We start from the raw sequence: 20,106 nt of genomic DNA on the forward strand, positions 1-20,106 counted from the left end.
TCGAGATAAATTGCATAAATAAAAAAACAATTCCTATTTCTTTTTACATTTTTGGTAATATCTTTAAAAGTAAGCGAGATAAAGCGATTTTACATATAATATGATTTGTAGACATATTTATTTCCGACAAAAATAGCTTTCTACAAAGATAATGCATTTCCCTTACTTTTCGAGATATATTAAAAAAAAAAAAATATCCCACCTTTTTTTATTTTTTTTTAAAATATCTCAAAAACTAAGCAAGATAGAGCGATTTTACAAATTATGTGTTTTGTAGACAATTTTATTTTCTAAATAAAGGGTATAAACAAAGATTTTCTATTTCCATTACTTTTCGAGATATATTAAAAAAAAAAAACAAATTCCAACCTTTTTTTACATTTTTTAAAATATTTTAAAAACTAAGCAAGATAGAGCGATTTCACAAATAGTATGTTTGGTAGACAATCTTATTTCCTTTAAAGGAAATATTAAAAAAAGATATTGAATTTCCCTTACTTCTCGAGATATATTAAAAAAAAAAAAAAATCCCACCTTTTTTTACTTATTTAAAAATATCTCAAAAACTAAGCAAGATAGAGCGATTTTACAAATATTTTGTTCTGTAGACAATTTTATTTCCTACAAAAAAAGTTATAAGGAATATATTATATTTCTATTACTTTTCGAGATATATTAAAAAAATAAATAACAAATTCTAACTATTTTTTACATTTGTTAAAATATTTTAAAAAACTAAGCAAGATAGAGCGATTTTACAAATATTATGTTTTGTAGACTATTTTGTATTCTACAAAAAAGGTTATGTACAAAGATATTGTATTTCCATTATTTTTTGAGATATATTAAAAAAATAAAAATCAAATTCTTACCTTATTTTACATTTTTTAGATATCTCAAAAACAAAGCAAGATAGAGCGATTTTACAAATATTATGTTTTGTAGACAATTTTATTTCCTACAAAGAAGGTTATACACAATGATATTGTATCTCTCTTTTTTTCAAGAGATATTAAAAAAAAAATAAATTCCCTACTTTTTTTACATTTTTTAAAATATCTTAAAAACTAAGCAAGATAGAGAGATTTTACAAATATTATGTTTTGTAGACAATTTCATTTCTTTCAAAAAAGGTTTTTAACAAAGATATTGTATTTCTATTACTTTTCAAGATATTTTGAAATAATAAAAAACAAATTCCCACCTTTTTTTACGTTTTTTTAAATATCTCCAAAACTATGCAAGATACAGAGATTTTTCAAGATGTATGTTTTGTAGACAATGTTATTTCCTACAAGAAAGGTGATGTACAAAGATTTTTTATTTCCATTACTTTTAAAGATATATTAAATAAATAAAAAACAAATTCCAACCTTTTTTTCAATAATTTAAATATCTCAAAAAGAAAGCAAGATAGAGCGAATTTACATATATTGTCTTTTGTAGACAATTTTACTTCCTACAAAAAAGGTTATATACAAGGATATAGTATTTCTATTACTTTTCGAGATATATTAATATAATAAAAAAACAATTCCTACTATTTCATACATTTTTTATAATATCTCAAATACTAAGCAAGATAGAGCAATTTTACAATTTGTATATTTTGTCGATAATTTTATTTCCTACAAAAAATATTATATACACAGATATTGTATTTCTATTACTTTTCAAGATATATTAAAAAAATTAAAAACAAATTCCCGGGTTTTTTTACATTTTTTTAAATATCTCAAAAACAAAGCAAGATAGAGCGATTTTACAAATATTATGTTTTGTCGACAATTTTATTTCCTACAAAAAAGGTTATATACAAAAATATTGTGTTTCCTTTTTTTCGAGATAAATTGCATAAATAAAAAAACAATTCCTATTTCTTTTTACATTTTTGGTAATATCTTTAAAAGTAAGCGAGATAAAGCGATTTTACATATAATATGATTTGTAGACATATTTATTTCCGACAAAAATAGCTTTCTACAAAGATAATGCATTTCCCTTACTTTTCGAGATATATTAAAAAAAAAAAATATCCCACCTTTTTTTATTTTTTTTAAAATATCTCAAAAACTAAGCAAGATAGAGCGATTTTACAAATTATGTGTTTTCTAGACAATTTTATTTTCTAAATAAAGGGTATAAACAAAGATTTTCTATTTCCATTACTTTTCGAGATATATTAAAAAAATAAATAACAAATTCTAACTATTTTTTACATTTGTTAAAATATTTTAAAAAACTAAGCAAGATAGAGCGATTTTACAAATATTATGTTTTGTAGACTATTTTGTATTCTACAAAAAAGGTTATGTACAAAGATATTGTATTTCCATTATTTTTTGAGATATATTAAAAAAATAAAAATCAAATTCTTACCTTATTTTACATTTTTTTAGATATCTCAAAAACAAAGCAAGATAGAGCGATTTTACAAATATTATGTTTTGTAGACAATTTTATTTCCTACAAAGAAGGTTATACACAATGATATTGTATCTCTCTTTTTTTCAAGAGATATTAAAAAAAAAAAAATAAATTCCCTACTTTTTTTACATTTTTTAAAATATCTTAAAAACTAAGCAAGATAGAGAGATTTTACAAATATTATGTTTTGTAGACAATTTCATTTCTTTCAAAAAAGGTTTTTAACAAAGATATTGTATTTCTATTACTTTTCAAGATATTTTGAAATAATAAAAAACAAATTCCCACCTTTTTTTACGTTTTTTAAATATCTCCAAAACTATGCAAGATACAGAGATTTTTCAAGATGTATGTTTTGTAGACAATGTTATTTCCTACAAGAAAGGTGATGTACAAAGATTTTTTATTTCCATTACTTTTAAAGATATATTAAATAAATAAAAAACAAATTCCAACCTTTTTTTCAATAATTTAAATATCTCAAAAAGAAAGCAAGATAGAGCGAATTTACATATATTGTCTTTTGTAGACAATTTTACTTCCTACAAAAAAGGTTATATACAAGGATATAGTATTTCTATTACTTTTCGAGATATATTAATATAATAAAAAAACAATTCCTACTATTTCATACATTTTTTATAATATCTCAAATACTAAGCAAGATAGAGCAATTTTACAATTTGTATATTTTGTCGATAATTTTATTTCCTACAAAAAAGATTATATACAAAAATATTGTGTTTCTTTTTACTTTTCGAGATAAATTAAAAAAATAAAAAACAAATTTCCACCTTTTTTTACTTTTTTCAAAATATCTCAAAAACTAAGAAAAACTGAGCGATTTTACAAATATTATGTTTTGTAGACAATTTGATTTCCTACAAAAAAGGTAAAAAAAAAGATATTGTATTTCGCTTACTTTTCGAGATATATTAAAAAAAAAAAAAAACAAATTCCCAACTTTTTTTTACATTTTTTTAATATCTCAAAAAGAAAGCAAGATAGAGTCATTTTTCAAATATTGTGTATTGTAGACAATTTTATTTTCTACAAAAAAGGTTATAAACAAAGATTTTCTATTTCTATTACTTTTCGAGATATATTAAAAAAATAAAAAACAAATTCTTACCTTTTTTTACATTTTTTTAAATATCTCCAAAAGAAAGCAAGATAGAGCGATTTTACAAATATTGTGTTTTGTAGACAATCTTATTTCCTACAAAAAATATTATATACACAGATATTGTATTTCTATTACTTTTCAAGATATATTAAAAAAATTAAAAACAAATTCCCGGGTTTTTTTAAATTTTTTTCAAATATCTCAAAAACAAAGCAAGATAGAGCGATTTTACAAATATTATGTTTTGTCGACAATTTTATTTCCTACAAAAAAGGTTATATACAAATATATTGTATTTCTATTACTTCTCGAGATATATTAAATAAATAAAAAACAAATTTCTAACTTTTTTTTAATTTTTTTAAATATCTCAAAAACTAAGCAAGATGAAGCGATTTTAAAAATATTATGTAATGTAGACAATTTTATTTCCTACAAAGAAGGGTATATAAAAAGATATTGTATCTCTCTTACTTTTCGAAATATATTAAAAAAATAAAAAAAAAATTCCCACCTTTTTTTACTTTTTTCAAAATATCCCAAAAACTAAGCAAAATTGAGCGATTTTACAAATATTATGTTTTGTAGACAATTTTATTTCCTAAAAAATTGTTATATACAAAAATATTTTATTTCTATTACTTTTCGAGTTATATTTAAAATATTAAAAAACAATTCCAATCCTTTTCTTACATTTTTGAAAATATCTCAAAAAGTAAGTAATATAATGCAATTTTTAATAATTTATGATAAGTAGACAATATTATTAACTATTATAAAGGTTAGGTACGAAGATATTGTATTTCCCTTACTTTTCAAGATATTTTAAAAAAATAAAAAAACAATTCCGACTTTTTTTACATTTTTGAAAATATCTCAAAGAGTGAGAAAGATAGATTTATTTTACATATATTAGGTTTTATAGACAATTTTATTTCCTACAAAATAGGTTATCTACAAAGATATTGTATTTCTCTTAATTTTCAAGATATTTTAAAAAAATAAAATAACCAATTCCCACCTCTTCTAAATTTTTTAAAATATCTCAAAAAGTAACCAAGATAGAGCGATTTTACTGATACTATGTTTGGTAGACAATTTTATTTCCTACAAAAAATTTTATTTACAAAGATATTTATTGTAACTTACTTTTTGACATATATTAAAATAAAAAAAGAAAATAATTCCCAAATTTTTTAAAATTTTTAAAATATCTTCAAAAGTAAGCAAGATAAAGCGATTTTTTAAATATTATATTTTGTAGACCATTTTATTTCCTTTAAAAAATGCTACTTCAAAGATAATGTATTTCCCTTACTTTTCGAGATATATTAAAAAAATAAAAAAACAATTTACATCTTTTTCTTACATTTTTAACACTATTCCTACCAGGACCGGTCAAATGACTGTTTTTAAATTTTTAATTGGATTTTCCTACATTCAACGTAAGTGAATCACCTTTAAACTTTACGACTTTTCCTTATATATATGTTTGATACATTTTTCAATATTCAGCTATTTTTTTATTGTTTATTTTCTGAGAAAAATTTGTGGTCTGTCTTATCTACCACGACCGGTCATTTGACCGGTAGTACAATTTATACATTTTTGTAATAGTTTCTCTCTAAGACTCAATGCCAAAACTATAAAGTCGTTACAAAGGAAAGGTAATGTAGTTGTGGTACGATTTCATTCGAGAAGTGCCTTCCAGAAAATGATTTACGGCACTTCAAAGTGTCTACAGTTCTCGCTCGACTATCGGGTTAGCAGTGTTTTTTTGCAATTCTGTATGCACGCGGCGCATATGAGGCTAAGAATATATATATAGCACTTCTATGGAATCAAAAGTAGGGCCCGCCTTTTTTCTCAAATACTATAAGTAGACATGACTTTACGGAGATTATGAGATTTATTCGATTTGACGACAGAAACCAACGAAGCCAACGGTTACAAACCGATAAATTTGCTATGATTTCCGAAGTTTGGTACAAGTTTATTGACAACAGTCAAAATTGTTATAAACCAGGACCATATATTACTATGGACGAACAATTGTTTCCAACGAAAGCAAGGTGTAGATTCACTCAATACATGTTCAATAAACCGGACAAATTTGGTATAAAATTTTGGTTAGCATCCCATGTACGTAGCAAATATATAATAAACGGCTTTCCATATTTGGGAAAAGATAAAAGTAGAGAACCCTTAGTTCCTCTTGAAGAGTTTTTCACTATGAAATTAGCAGAATCGTATGTAAGATGTGGAAGAGATATAACCACGGACAACTTTTTTACAAGCCTATCTTTAGCAACAAAAATTTTAGCAAAAAAAAAACTACGATTGTTGGGACAATTAGAGCAAATAGAAAAGAGCTACCAAGACTGGCAAAACTGAAAAAAGACATGGCACTTTCTCAACCAAACTCTATCGCTCAAATAATTATATGTTGACAATTTAGAAAGCCAAACCAAGAAAGAAAGTTCTAATTCTCAGTTCAATGCACAACTCCGTACAAGTTGAAGAAAATGACACCCGAACACCAGAGAAAATTCAATTGTATAATAGCACCAAATTTGGCGTAAATGTGACCGACTAAATGGCCAGAAATTATTCGGTAAAATCTAAATCTCGGAGATGGCCTGTGCAAGTATTTTTTAATATCTTGGATTTAGCCGGGATAAATGCATGGGTGTTATATAAAGAAACTACGGGAGGAGAAATTACAAGACAGGAATTTCTATTCCAATTGGCAGAAGAACTTGCCATCGAATACCAACAAGAGCTCTGCAAAGAAAATCAACCAATACCTATCGCCAGTACAAGTACAGTTTTCTCGTGAACGGATAACATGTCAGATAAGGTATTGTAAAGATAATAAGACGAACAAAATCTGTCTAAAATGTAAAAAGTACGTATGCGGAAAATGTACAGTTGAGAAGCTCATTTGTAAAAAATGCGGCGAAAAAGAATAAAATGTAGATTATGTACACTTGAATAAAAGAAAATATATTTTTATACTTGCAAGCTGGCTATTGGTCTGCATTCAATACTGAAAAATATAAGTTGTAAAAGACCAGTCATTTGACCGGCCGCGGTAGGAATAAGTATACGTGAAGTGTCGGTAGGAATAGTGTTAAAAATATCTCAAAAAGTAAGCCATATAAAGCGATTGGTTATAAACTATGACTTGTAGACAATTTTATTAGCTACAATAAAGCTCAAGTACAAAGATATTGTATTTCCCTTACATTTTGAGATATATTTAAAAAATTAAAAAACAATCTCCACCTTTTTTTACATTTTTGAAAATATCTCAAAAAGTAAGGGAGATAGAGCGACTGTTTATAAATAATGACTTGTAGACAATTTTATTAGCTACAAAAAAGATAAAATACAAGGATATTTTATTTCCCTTACTTTTTGAGATATATTAAAAAAAAAAAAAAACAATTTACACCTTTTCTTACATTTTTGAAAATATCTCGGAAAGTAAGCGAGATAAAGCGATTTTATATTTATTGTGTTTTGTAGACAATTTTATTTGCTCCAAAAAAGGTTATTTACAAAGATATTGTATTTCTATTACTTTTCGAGATATATTAAAAAAAAACAAAAAACAAATTCCAACCTTGTGTTACATTTTTGAAAATATCTCGGAAAGTAAGCGAGATAAAGCGATTTTACAAATAGTATGTTTTGTAGACAATTTTATTTCCTACAAAAAAGGCTATATACAAAGATATTGTATCTCCCTTACTTTTCGAGATATATAAGAAAAATAAAAAACCAATTCCCACCTTTTTTTACATTTTTGAAAATATCTAAAAAAGTTAGCCAGATAAAGCGATTTTTTATTTGTAATGTTTTTTAAACAATTTTATTTTTGCTCCAAAAAAGTTTTGTACAAAGATATTTTATTTCCCAATTTTTTTTTTCCTTGAGGTTTGTTTACCCGGGCGCTCAATCTCTGGACTATTGTTCCCGGGCTCTTTGCGATGAAAAACCTAAGACCGTAGCGATCCTAAGGTCAGCCTCGACTTCCTTGCAAAGGGCAGCAGTCTGGCCGCCTCTGAGCCCACTAGGTCGAAGCTGAGTGCTTTAGTGCTAAGGACATCATTTATGACGTCCGCGAGCCCAACTCCTTGAGTTATAAGATAGAGGGGGGTATCTTTCCCCTTTGCCGCACCTTTCGCAGACCGAGTCTTGTGCAAGGCCCAGTCGCGTAATGTGCTTTCTAAGGTGCCAGTGCCCGGTGACCAATCTTATAACCAGCCTTAATTTGCCTCGTTCCAGGTTGATCAATTGGGTACCTAGCTTATCCGAAGGCCCTGAAAACAGAGCCTTCCTGTGCCTTATGCCAGGGCCTTGCACCCAGAAATCCCTGAAGCGGTCCGTGGCCCTTTTCTTAGACCTCCTCTACATGAGCCCCTCTTACACGCTGATGTGGCATTGGTTTGCCAGTTCGTGCCGTGAAGCTCTAAGTCTGGCAAGCTCGTGCGCCCTTTCGTTGCCCTTAACGCCACTATTACCCGGCACCCAGAGCCACCTTACTCTGTTGACACTGCCTAGCCGTGTAAACAAGTCGACACAGTCCTTCACCAGCTCTGACTTGACCACGGTGCTGTATACGAGTCTGAGCGCAGTGTAGCTGTCACTACAAATGTAGATATGTTTGCCATAGTACCCCCTTTCAAGGATACTGTGGGCGCAGGCCAAAATGGCAAACAGCTCCGTCTGAAGAACAGAGGCGGTACCGGTTAGGGTGTAGGACAATTCGGTCCTAGGCCCTCCAGACCAGACCCCTGCTCCCGAGTTTAAAATCGCTTTAGCCCCATCTGTATACCAGACGGATCCTGCGGGTGCCAATAGATGATTTGAGTTCGCTGCCCATGACTGTCTATCTGGGAAGAGGACCTCATAGTTGTTCTGGAAATTGTACTCCTTTGGGCATCAGTCACCCTTAAGACGGTTAACTTCCTCGAATTCTTCCGTTCTTGACAGGATCGATGCGTGCTAGTAGGAGGTCCGCCTCCAGCTAATACTGACTAGCAGCCCAAAGGCTGCGCTTCTGGCTTTTTCCTCCGCCGCAATGTGCGTAGGTAGGATGTTGAGCAGAGCCCCTAGAGCCAAGGTCGGGGTAGTGCACATCGCGCCCGTAATTCCCAGCCCTGTTAGCCTGTAGACTCTGTCTAACGCTTTACTGGTTGGGCCCGCTCGACGCCGGGCCATTAAACTAGGGAGGCGTACGTCAGTTGAGGGACCAGTAAGGCGGTGTAAATCCACCTAACCATCCGTGGTTTTAACCCCCACGTCTTTCCAAACATCTTTTTGCAGGCTCAGAAGGTATTAATAGCCTTCCTGGCCTGGTTGTCGATGTGGCATTTCTATCTGAGCTTGCTATCGAACGTCACCCTCAGGTAACGAACTTCCCGGGAGAACTTCAGCTCAGTTCCAAATATTGAGGGAGGCCTTATATTGAAAAGCCTCTTCCTCGTAAACAGTACCATCTCAGTCTTATTTCTGTTCACCCTCAAAGACATCGACGTGCACCAATCCTGAACGATGTCGAACGCTCTTTGCATCTTGCTCGACATCGTGGCCGGGTGATTGCCAGTGACCGCTATGCAGATGTCATCAGCAAACCCAATCGTTTTAACCGCTAGCTCCCCTAGCCTGCTCCGACAACCATGAGCCACATCAGTGGGGAGGTAACTCCCCCCTGAGGGCACCCTCTGCCGACGTGCGCCCTGATGTCCGTCCCGCTGAGACTAGCAGTGATGATACGTGAGCGAAGCATGAAGTCCATCCACTGGAAGATAGTGTCGTCGATGTGGAAATCCCTCGCTGCTCCGCATATAGCTTCAAAGGAGGTGTTATCCAACGCCCCCTCGTCGTCTAAAAAGACACATAACGTGGCTTCTTTCCTGTCAAGAGCACCTTATATCTCGCGAACGAGGCCATAAAGAGCGGTCTCGACAGACTTACCTGCTTGGTAGCCGTGCTGCGATGGCTGCACCGGCATCCTCGCTAGCGCCCCATCTCTTATAAGCCTATCAACGAGTCTTTCCAGCGTTTTCAGCAGGGAAGACGTCAAGCTGATAGGTCTAAAAGCCTTGGCTTGGTCATATCTGTCTTTTCCCATTTTTGGGATAAAGACTATTTTGACTTCTGGCCATGGCTTAGGTACGTATCTCAAGGCGAGACACGCTCTAAAGAGACGGATCAGATGCTTGACTAGCCCATCCCCTCCATTCTGAAGAAAAGCGGGGAAGAGCCCGTCAGCCCCCGGGCTCTTGTACCCGTCGAACGAGTCCAGAGCCCAGCGAATCCTGTCATACGTTACCACTGCTGCAGCAGTGGTCCAGTCACCGGGTCTCGTAGCGCGGAGCTCCCCCTGAGTTAAGGAGTTATGCTCGACCTCACCGGATCCCGGAAATTGTATCTCCAGTAGGTGGACGAGAATGTCCTCGTGTTTCTCCAGCTGCTCCTCGTTCGGGAGAGAGAGTCCACTGAGGCTTGGCTGTGGGCCATTGGCGAGGACTCTGCGAAGTTTGGCCACTAGGGGATGAGCCTCAACTTCAGAGCAGAATTTTCCCCAGGCCTCACGTTTAGATTTCATAATGAGCTTCTTAGAGGCCCTCTGCTTGTTCCTATAATTAGCCCAATCTTCAGAGCCATTTGATTTTAAGGCTCTATTTAGGAGGCGGCGAGAACTCGAGCCCAGTGAGCTCAACTCTTTGCTCCACCATGCTACTCTTGTCCTGTCTCCTCGTGTTCTAAGAGAGCAAGCAGCTTCAAAGGCCTGAGTGATGGAAGAGGAGAGTATGCTCACCCGTTCCTCAATCAGACCCTCAGTCCTTAGCCCTCCGCTTATACACCCCAGCCTGCCTTCAAGGTCCCTCTTGTAGAGAGCCCAATCAGTAGCCCTTGGGTCTCGGTAGGTCCTGACAACGGGCTGTGCTGTCTGAGTCCAGAGCTTGAAGTGATCCGAGAGTGAATCCTCATCGTCCACTCGCCACTCCTCAAGCCACCGAGAAACCCTGGTGGTGCCCAGTGTTAAGTCAATCACCTCTTGTCTCCTCGAGGTGACGAAGGTTGGTCTGGATCCCCTGTTGAGGATCTCTAGATTCGACGACGAGAGGTATTCCAGCAAAACCGTCCCTCTCTTATTTGTATTTGAGCTGCCCCATGCGACGTGGTGTGAGTTAGCGTCGCACCCGATCACAAGGTCAAGCCCTTCTCTGCAGCAGTGTTCCACCACGGCTCTCAGTTCTTCTGTAGGCGGATGTTCAACCGAGTCGTAGGGAAAGTACGCTGAGCAGACAATAAGGTCTGTCAGCTCATTTCCCAACCTTAACCTAACCGAGGCCACCGCAAGGTCCCTGCTGCAGAATCTGCTTAGTTTCAGGGCGTGATGCTTTTTGGATATAAAGACACACGCCCTTGGGCCGAGTTCGTAAGGGTCATATTCAAATGTTCCCATGCTGTGATCTATCCTCTTAACAAGCCCACCATAGATCCAAGGTTCCTGTATGAGGGATATGTCTGTCTGCTCCATTACTAGGATCTGGCTGAGAACCGCTGAGGCCGCTATACAGTGTTGTAGATTGATTTGTGAGAGTTGGAGGCACGCTACCCCTCTAGGTGATGGCGCGTACGCCCTTCTTCCTTTGTTTTGATTAGGGAAAAGGGAAGAGGAGGGGAGGAAAAGGGAGGGGAGGAGAGGATAGGTATTGGAGGGGGTATGGAATGGGAAAGAGGACAACAGGTCACACTACCGGCCATCGTCCTTGATCCCTTGTCTCTTAAATGCCTTCGGGGCCTCTATGGTCCCCTAGGGCGTTGTAGACAGCCTCGTTAGGGATCCAGCAATGGTCCGTTGGACACCATGCCGGGTCTCCTTACGGGTCGTCTTGAACAGGGCGATGGACTTAAGAGGTCTACCTCTGGCCATCGAACCGCCCCTTTTTTTCCATCGGACTGAGTCCTTGCTACCGCGTCCTTTGCGTCAGTAGGCGCTAGTGACGCGTTAGCAAGTCCCTGCTCCTTTGGCGTCAGCCTGGTGACGGTTTTCTGCGTAGCGATTGTCCCTGTAACCGCAGTCGGCTCCACCGGACCCCCCGCTGCGCGACCGCTCCTAGATCACTCTTGGTCCTCACAGGAGCAGGTTCCCGCCCTCCCGCCTTCGCTCCGACCAGGGCTTCGTAGAAACGCCCAGAAAGCCCAGCCCAGACTGAAGTGAGGGGCGAGTCTCAGCTTTTTTAGCTGATCTAAAGAGACCGCATCCACGACTAACACAGAGTGGATCTTGCCCTGGACAGCCCTTAGGTCCCATACCCTCTACAAGGAGGCTAAGAGTCCCGGGTTCTGCCTTTGTATTCTCCTAAGGATAGTCGACATGTTCTCGTCCGTGTCGGGGAACACCGCCGTCATCTTCTTAAGCCTCGGGAGGTATTCTCTCTCCAACACCTGGAGCTCCCTTCAGGGGTTTAAGAATCGGGACAATGGCCTTAAGCCATGCCTTCGCCTGTTCGTCCGAGCAAGTTATCCAGAGGACTCCCTGCCCGTAATGGGTCCTCTCAAAGCGTGGGACTACCTGATCCATTGGGATCGAGTCCACCGCTCCGAGGAGTGCCCGCACTAATAACACACCCCTCTCCTGGCAAAGAGTCACTTCGGGGGAAATCAGCCGGCGCGATGGCCAGCCTCATATCACCAGCCACAGCACTCGCATAATTAGTAGGACTTGCGGCGATCCTACTCTTCTTGATAGCGGCGGATATTTCCGGCGGGGTGCTGTTCGAAGGTCTAGGCCTCTTGGTAGAGCCCTGACCAGCAACTGCTCCCTTTTCCTCATCTTTGCGGTGCGACTTCGGGGTTGGGCCCTGCAAAGCGAATCCCAGGGTTTTGTCCTCGTGCTGGGGATCGAAGCCGCAAAAGACGCTCCGTTCCGCGCCACGAGAAACAAACTTCCCCCTGGACGTCCATCGAACCGCCACGTGAAGACGCCCACGGTTGGCATCACCCATGCCCCCGGAATTATACACGAGGCCCGGTAAGCGTGAGTGTATTTCCCTTACTTTTCGAGACATATTAAAAAAATAAAAGAACAAATCCCAACTTTTCTTGCATTTTTGAAAATATCTTTAAAAGTAAGCGAGTTAAAGCGATATTTTATGAATTATGTTTCTTAGACAATTTTATTTGCTACAAAAAAGGTCTTGTATTATGATATTGTATTTCCCTTACTTTTCGAGAATAATTAAAAAACAAAAAAAATTCCCACCTTTTCTTACATTTTTAAAAATATTTCAAAAAGTAAGCGAGATAAAGCGATTATATAATAAATAAATAAAATTTTCTACAAAACATAATTTATAAAAAATCGCTTTAACTCGCTTACTTTTTGTGAAATTTTCAAAACTATAATAAAAGATGGGAATAGTTTTTTTATATTTTTAATATATCTTCAAAAGTAACGGAAACACAATATCTATATACTTGACCTTTTTTATAGCAAATCAAATTGTCTATATAACATAATTTATAAGAAATCGGTTTATCTCGCTTACTTTTTGAGATATTTTCTAAAATGTAAGAAATGGTGGGAGTGATTTTTTAATTTTTTTAATATATTTGGAAAAGTAAAAGAAATACAATATCTTAACACTCGACTTTGTTTGTAGCAAGTAAAGTAGTCTACAATACATATTCAATTAAAAATCGCTTTATCTCGTTTACTTTTTGAGATATTTTTTAAAACATAAGAAATGGTGGGAATGGTTTATATATTTTTTTAATATATCTCGAAAAATAAAAGAATATAATATCTAAATACTTGAGCTTTTTTGTAGCAAATAAAATTGTCTACATAACATATGTGATTAAAAATCGCTTTATCTTGCTTACTTTTTGAGATATTTTCAAAAATGTAAGAAATGGTGGAAATGGTTTTTTTATTTTTTTAATATATCTCCAAAAGTAAGGGAAATACAATATCTATATACTAAACCTTTTTTGTTGCAAAAAAAAAATAGTCTACAAAACAAATTTAATTAAAAATCGCTTTATCTCGTTTACTTTTTGAGATATTTTCTAAAACGTAAGAAATAGTGGGAATTTTTTTAATTTTTTTAATATGTCTCGAAAAGTAAGGGAAATACAATATCTTAACACTCGACGTCTTTTGTAGCAAATAAAATTGTCTACAAAACATATTTGATTAAAAATCGCTTTTTCTGGCTTACTTTCTGAGATATTTTCAAAAATGTAAGAAATGGTGGGAATGGTAATTTTATTATTTTAATATATCTCCAAGAGTAAGGAAAATACAATATCTGTATACTTAAACTTTTTTGTACCATATAATATTGTCAACAAAACATAAAAAAAAAAAAATCGCTATATCTCGCTTACTTTTTGTGATAATTTCAAAAATGTAAGAAAAGGTGGGAATTTGTTTTTTATTTTTTTAATATATCTCCCAAAGTAAAGGAAATACAATATCTATATACTTCAAATTTTCTAGCAAATCAAACTGTCTACAAAACATATTTTATAAGAAATCGCGTTTTTCGCTTACGTTTTGAGATAATATAAAAAACGTAAGAAAAGGTAGGAGTAGTTTTTTTTTCTTTTAAATATATCTCGAAATGTAAGGAAAATACAATATCTATATACTAAACATTTTTTGTAGCAAATAAAATTGTCTACAAAACATATTTGATTAAAAATCGCTTTTTCTCGCTTACTTTTTGAGATATTTGTCACGTCCCAGTGACGACTAGTTTCGAACTTTGCTGCGCCAATTATGCGAATGTCCTATTTATAAGTCGTTAGTCGATTACTATTTAGCTATATTCGTACCTTGTAAAATTGTACTCCTAATTTTGTCTTATAACCACTTTCATGAACGACCATCGATATTGGCATTAGTTGATCACACGTAAATGTGATGGCAAGGATCCATTGTCGTTCATGATCGTGAAAAAGTAAGTAAAGGGTAGACTTTTGCAGTCCTACAGTATCCACTTTCTTGCTGACTATAGTTGAGATCACGCTTCAAAGATAGAACGCGCGTGACTTTTTGTAAAATCTCCGGGTAACCGTAACTGATATCTGTTTAGACGAAAAACGATATTTTTCTAAATTAGCAGAATCCACAGTCAATAGAAATTGATATTTTTCCATTTCGAGGAAAATTGAAAGTGTTTGTGCAAAGTTGAATTAATTTCCTCATCATACACCAATCCTGTTGCCTGTTGGTGATTGGAAATTAATTTAAGGTGAAATTGTTAAAACTGGAACTTTAATAGACAATCAAATGTTTCGTATCAGATAAAACGATTCCCTTTTTTTTTGTTTTAGATATAAAATAAATAAAATTCAAAGTCGTTAGAAAATAAGATTATGAATTAAAATAAAATGCAAAGACATATAATGTAGCTGTTAAACATTTGTTTGGTCTATACGTTGTTATAATCGTTTATTCGATTACGTGAAAGATAAAAGATAGTAATACTTGAAATGAGATCGTAAGGAAGGTCGTTCATTTGCAAGGTTCAACTTACAATGGTGCGAGGGATGGTTGGTTTGGACCATCCGGAAGAGAGTGGGTGTATGACGTTGGTGCAGTAATCGGTAGTATGTCAGATCATGCATTCAAAAGTTTAGGTTTTTCACTTACACCAGAAAAAATTCATGAACTTCGTGAAAGTTCTCTTATCAAGTGTCCACCTAAAAATGATTCTTTACCCTTATGCTTACCATTGGAAGCGCCATGTCTTTTCAACGTTCGACAGGATCCTTGCGAGGATAATAATCTTGCTAACGAGTGAATAGAAATTCTATATATAAATCAATTGCTCGTTAATTTCTTCTCTTTTTTTTTGGTGTTGTAATATTTTATTATCCTTTTATTTATCACGCGAATATACGCTTACAGGTTACCCACGATATTAAAGAAATTACAGGTATAGATAAAGAAATTTAATGCCACGGCTATTCCACCCGGTAATTTACAATGGGACCATAGTGCTAATCCTGAATTATGGTATCACACTTGGAACAATTTTGGAGATTATATCGATACATTGACCACTGCCAGTGCGTGACAAATAAGACTTTCTTTTTCTGTATCTTTTTTTTTATTTTTCCTTTTGTATTTTGTTTACTAATTTGATTATTCGAAGTACAAGGTATAAGTAATAAGCATTTTTTTATTGTTGCTTAATAAGTATAAAGTTAAATTATTTATCTCCCATCATCATGACTATAGCGCAACTAAAAACAAAAAATTTCAATGAATAAGAAAACAGTATGATTATTATTGTGCTGTTCGTGTTTCGTATTTTAATAATAAAACGAGAAAAAAAGAAGCAAAAAAAAAACAAACAAACAAAAAATTATATAAAATACTTACGCGCATTTATCACGACTCCACATAAGACCGCATGAACACGTCTCTTCCATTTTATTGCACATACATTTGCAATTTTGCGGATCCCAAATCATGTTGGACTGCTTCATACATTCTCTTTTTTCTTCGTCATTTATACACTCACAGTTGCAATTTCTCTTGCGGTAAACTTGTTTGCTGTTACAATGTTCCTTCATGACTTCACAGGCGCATCTTTACACAGGAAATTTTGTGGTTAAATAAATACAAATATTTTATCGTGGTTTTTTTTTTTAAATAGTCCGAGTAATATGAATTAAAGGCGTTATTACGTTAATGTTATTAACACGTTTTCAACAAAATTATTATATGATTTGATCATGTTCAATTTAACTATCGTTTAATATATAATAAATTTAAAAAAAAAAAAGGATGAAAAATATAATTAACAAAAACAACTTACTTGCACTGAATGTGTTCCTCGACGTCAACAGAAATGCAGGATGGATAACGAGAATTGATATGTATACGTTCAAGGAAAATTGGTCTTCGTATTGTTTTCATCGGTAAACAAGAAAGATTACGACAATAACCGTGACATCTTTGCAATGGAATCACGTTAGGAAAATAAGAATATTCGTTATCCAGGATAAGTTTCATTAATGTCATTCGCGGCGTACATCTCGTCTGCTTGCTTATATCAGAAACTTTCATGCTTATGTTTAGGCTGCATCCTATCGGGATTAGAATGTTTTTTCTTGCTCTATTTTTTCTTTTTTTTAAAATAAATCTTTCATTTACGCGGATTTACTTTAACGTGTTTGAATGATCTTTTATTGACACGATTTTCATTTAATATTTTTGCGGAATCAAAATATACTCACGTATATGGAAGGATTATTGTAATTATAATGATAGTACTAATTGTTTGTTATAAACGGTATAAATATTTTCAATGATATATATCTTACCTACTTCTGTTTCTCGCTGTCCATTAATGTATTCCTTGAATTCGTATTTCCCATCGATGATATAAATAAGATTGATTATCAATAATACGAATACATTTAACTTACACATCATCATTTTGTTTCGTACACGGAATATGAAGAACTGAAATACTTCGTAGAACTACTTGCTTTATAAGATCTGTAATACGTTTTATTATCTATTTATATAAATTGTGGTAAAATCAGTTGTGGTTAAGTCAAATTATTATCATAGTTTAAAATTTCCGTTGGTGAGTAATGAAAAAATGAGATCATCATATTATTTTATCCTGTCCACGTTTCTTTTCCTTTTTTTCATTTTGCTATGTGTATAATATTTTTCTAGTTAAAAACAATGATTATGCGACAAATGGAGAGTCCATATTAGGAATTAAGGCCCTATTTTATCGAACCTTATTCTTTTCATCGTCGTTTTTTTTTAGAAACATGAGTTTTTACTTGTATTATTAACAAACGAATTCGTATTACTCTTCTTCTCATTTTTTTCAATCATGTTACTCCTTTCATTACTCGCCATCTTGTTCACGTTTTTTAAGATCATTTACTGATAAAGAAATCTTACTGTTTCAATGGAAAACAAATCAAATATTTTCTTAGGTCTCATAGGAAACGTAATAAATAATGAGAGAAAGAAAAGAAAGATTGTAAATTGTAATTTAGTTTATTACTTAATAATTTATACATCTTATCAAATCATTTTTGTTTGTTTTTTTTTTGGTTTTTTTTTTCGAGGAATGTCGATTTCGTCGAGACACGTAAAAAATAAAAAAAAAATTTTCGATACTCGTCGGGAATGGAAAAAAGCGTTGCATTTTTTCCCCGTAAAATTTTATTTCTTTTTTTCCATTTCTTTAATACTTATATATATTTATTTATTTATTTATTTATTTATTTATTTATTTTTAGAATGTCAAAATGGGCCCTTCTCGATGATCCAGTATATCTGAGAAAAGAACAAACGAAAATAAACATTTCATAAATTTTCAATAAATTTACTATTACTTTTAACGATTTATGTTCTACGAAAATAATTGTGCTGATAATTATTATAATGGCATGAATGAAAAAAAAATTACACAAATTTATTTATTGCCTTATTTTATAATCTGATTATTATGAATATCATATAAATCATAAAATTCATTTTTCTTAACTTTGTTCATCTAGTTAGTCCATTGTTATTATTATCGGTACAATAATAATAATAATAATAATATTAATAATTTGCAAATACCTTTAACTATGTTCCACCAGGGTAAGGTAATGTAAGTTAGAAACGCATTGAGAGGCACGGATTGGGCTCGCCTAGTTTCCTTCCAAAAATGAAAGGTCTGAGTGAATCCTCGCATCGTCCAAAGAGGATTATACGCCCCATCGTCCAATTCTATTGTCAAAGAAAAAAATATTTGATCATATTGAGATTCCTATAAATAATATTACATATTGTTTATATTTCATTTATCATTTTACGAGTAAAAGAATTGGTTGTGTCGATGAGTAGTCAATCGATTTATGTTTGTTCGCGCGTATGAATATGCGTGTTAAGGTATATTATTATTTTTTTTTTTTTTTTTTTTTGACATATTTCGTTATTTATATCATTTTTCTTTGCAATTATTTTGATCGTAGGAAACGATTATAAGGGCGTTGGTGGTAGTGACAGTAGTGGTGGGGTGGTTGGTTGTTTGATGCAATAAGAAAGGGTCAATCGAAGACTATACGAGTGTACGAGTTTAAAAATGAGGGTTTTAGTTGAAACTTATGATATATGGTATGGGACAGATAGATATAAAAAAAAAAAATAAAGAAAAGAAATAAAGAAAGAGAGAGAGAGAGAGAGAGAGAGAGAGAGAGAGAGAGAGAGTATAATAAAAAGAATAAGAGAAAAAGATAAATGGGAATAAGAAATAATTATTATGTAAACGCTCAATTATAAAATGATAATAATTATTCGTTTCGATAAAATCGAAATAGACTATCATCTCTCAACGACATCGCATTGAAGTTAATTGAAGGATTCTATCACCAACATCATTCACGTCAATCACGAGATAGGAGAGAGACGCATTTGAAGTTCACGGTCTGATCATCGATCGACCCCAATCTTTCATTGTTTAGCTCTCGTCGCTCAACTTCGCTTTCGTGGGCAATCGACAACTTCGCACTAGTTGCATATGCTATTTTTTATTAAGAATGCGGGGACACATTTGGTACATAATTGGGGTCCAGGGGGCGAAGCTGCGGCGGGGTCCAGGGGCAGAGCCCTGGAAAAGGAGTTAGGGGAGGGGCTCCGCCCCTCCCCCTCTTCACAAAACAATACTGAAAAAGTTACCCCCTACCACCCCAACCCCTCGCCGGGGGTCTGCCCCTGGACCCCAATTGTGTACCAAATATGTCCCCGCATTCGTAATAAAAAATAGTATATGCAACTAGTACGAAGTTGTCAAGTTGTGGGCAATCGACAACTTCTCGCCACTAGTTGCATAATATACTAAAACATCATTGAAAATGAAACAAGTTAATCCGTACTTTATTTATTAGTACGAATACGCTTGTCGTTTGTTCGTATTGCAAGACATCGATTGTTTTATCAAATCAAAAAATATTGCTCGTAAAAACGAAGTTACTCACAATCAAAGGTTTGACTTTAAAACAAAAAAAAGAATAAGAATAAGAAAAATAGTAATAATAATAATAATAATAATATGAAGAAGAAGAAGAAGTAGAAGAAGAAGAATATGATTGATCGAAATAGATAAAGATAGAATCATGTAGGTGTTCCTTTAGGTGACTGTGATCGGAATAAAATGGTATAGGAAATAAGGGTAAAAAGAAAAAAGAATAAAAAAAAGAAGAACAATTGGGGGTTAGGTTAGGGGTGGAAGAAGAATTTACCCTGTGAGCCGGGGCGGCGTGGGAGCTCGCACCAGTAGTAGATGGCCGTGCCGTCAGGTTTGACGTGGTGTGGGGGTAGAGGATTGCCAGCAAAACTTCCGGAAAGGGCACGTCTTCTTCGTCTTCTAGGTAGAGTAGCACTCTGCTTGATGTGCGGGTTGACTCTGCGTGCGTTAGCATTTTTGTCTTTTCGACTGTTCTGTACGACTGATCTAACACGTCTCGTCCGTTTTATTTTTCTTTTCTTTTTC

At 34.0% G+C, this 20,106-nt stretch overlaps 2 protein-coding genes and 1 pseudogene across 2 annotated transcripts in view; 1 reads left to right on the forward strand and 2 right to left on the reverse strand.

Annotated features, from left to right (window-relative positions):
• The first annotated feature begins 5,455 nt into the window (after positions 1-5,455).
• LOC149030526 (uncharacterized) lies at positions 5,456-6,690 on the forward strand (annotated as a pseudogene).
• An 8,990-nt stretch (positions 6,691-15,680) lies between these two features.
• LOC149030527 (vascular endothelial growth factor A-A-like) lies at positions 15,681-17,072 on the reverse strand. The gene is made up of 4 exons (XM_089178725.1): positions 16,922-17,072; positions 16,414-16,684; positions 15,975-16,184; positions 15,681-15,835 (listed from the first exon to the last, which is right to left on the reverse strand). The coding sequence occupies exons 1-4, from the start codon at positions 17,034-17,036 to the stop codon at positions 15,802-15,804; spliced, it is 630 nt and encodes a 209-aa protein (XP_089034851.1). The 5' UTR covers positions 17,037-17,072; the 3' UTR covers positions 15,681-15,801.
• Positions 17,073-18,196: 1,124 nt separating this feature from the next.
• Positions 18,197-20,106, reverse strand: part of LOC149030528 (uncharacterized) — a 3,806-nt gene continuing 1,896 nt past the window's right edge. The window contains exons 3-4 of the mRNA XM_089178723.1: positions 19,856-20,019; positions 18,197-18,344 (exon numbers count right to left, since the gene is read on the reverse strand). Coding sequence (XP_089034849.1) covers positions 18,231-18,344; positions 19,856-20,019 — 278 coding nt within the window. The 3' untranslated portion in view covers positions 18,197-18,230. The remainder of the gene's footprint in view (positions 18,345-19,855; positions 20,020-20,106) is intronic.

This window comes from Polistes dominula, unplaced genomic scaffold, assembly GCF_049000335.1.
Source record: "Polistes dominula isolate Pdom_NZ unplaced genomic scaffold, Pdom_raw_medaka contig_536, whole genome shotgun sequence".
NCBI classification, from domain to species: Eukaryota; Metazoa; Arthropoda; class Insecta; order Hymenoptera; family Vespidae; genus Polistes; species Polistes dominula.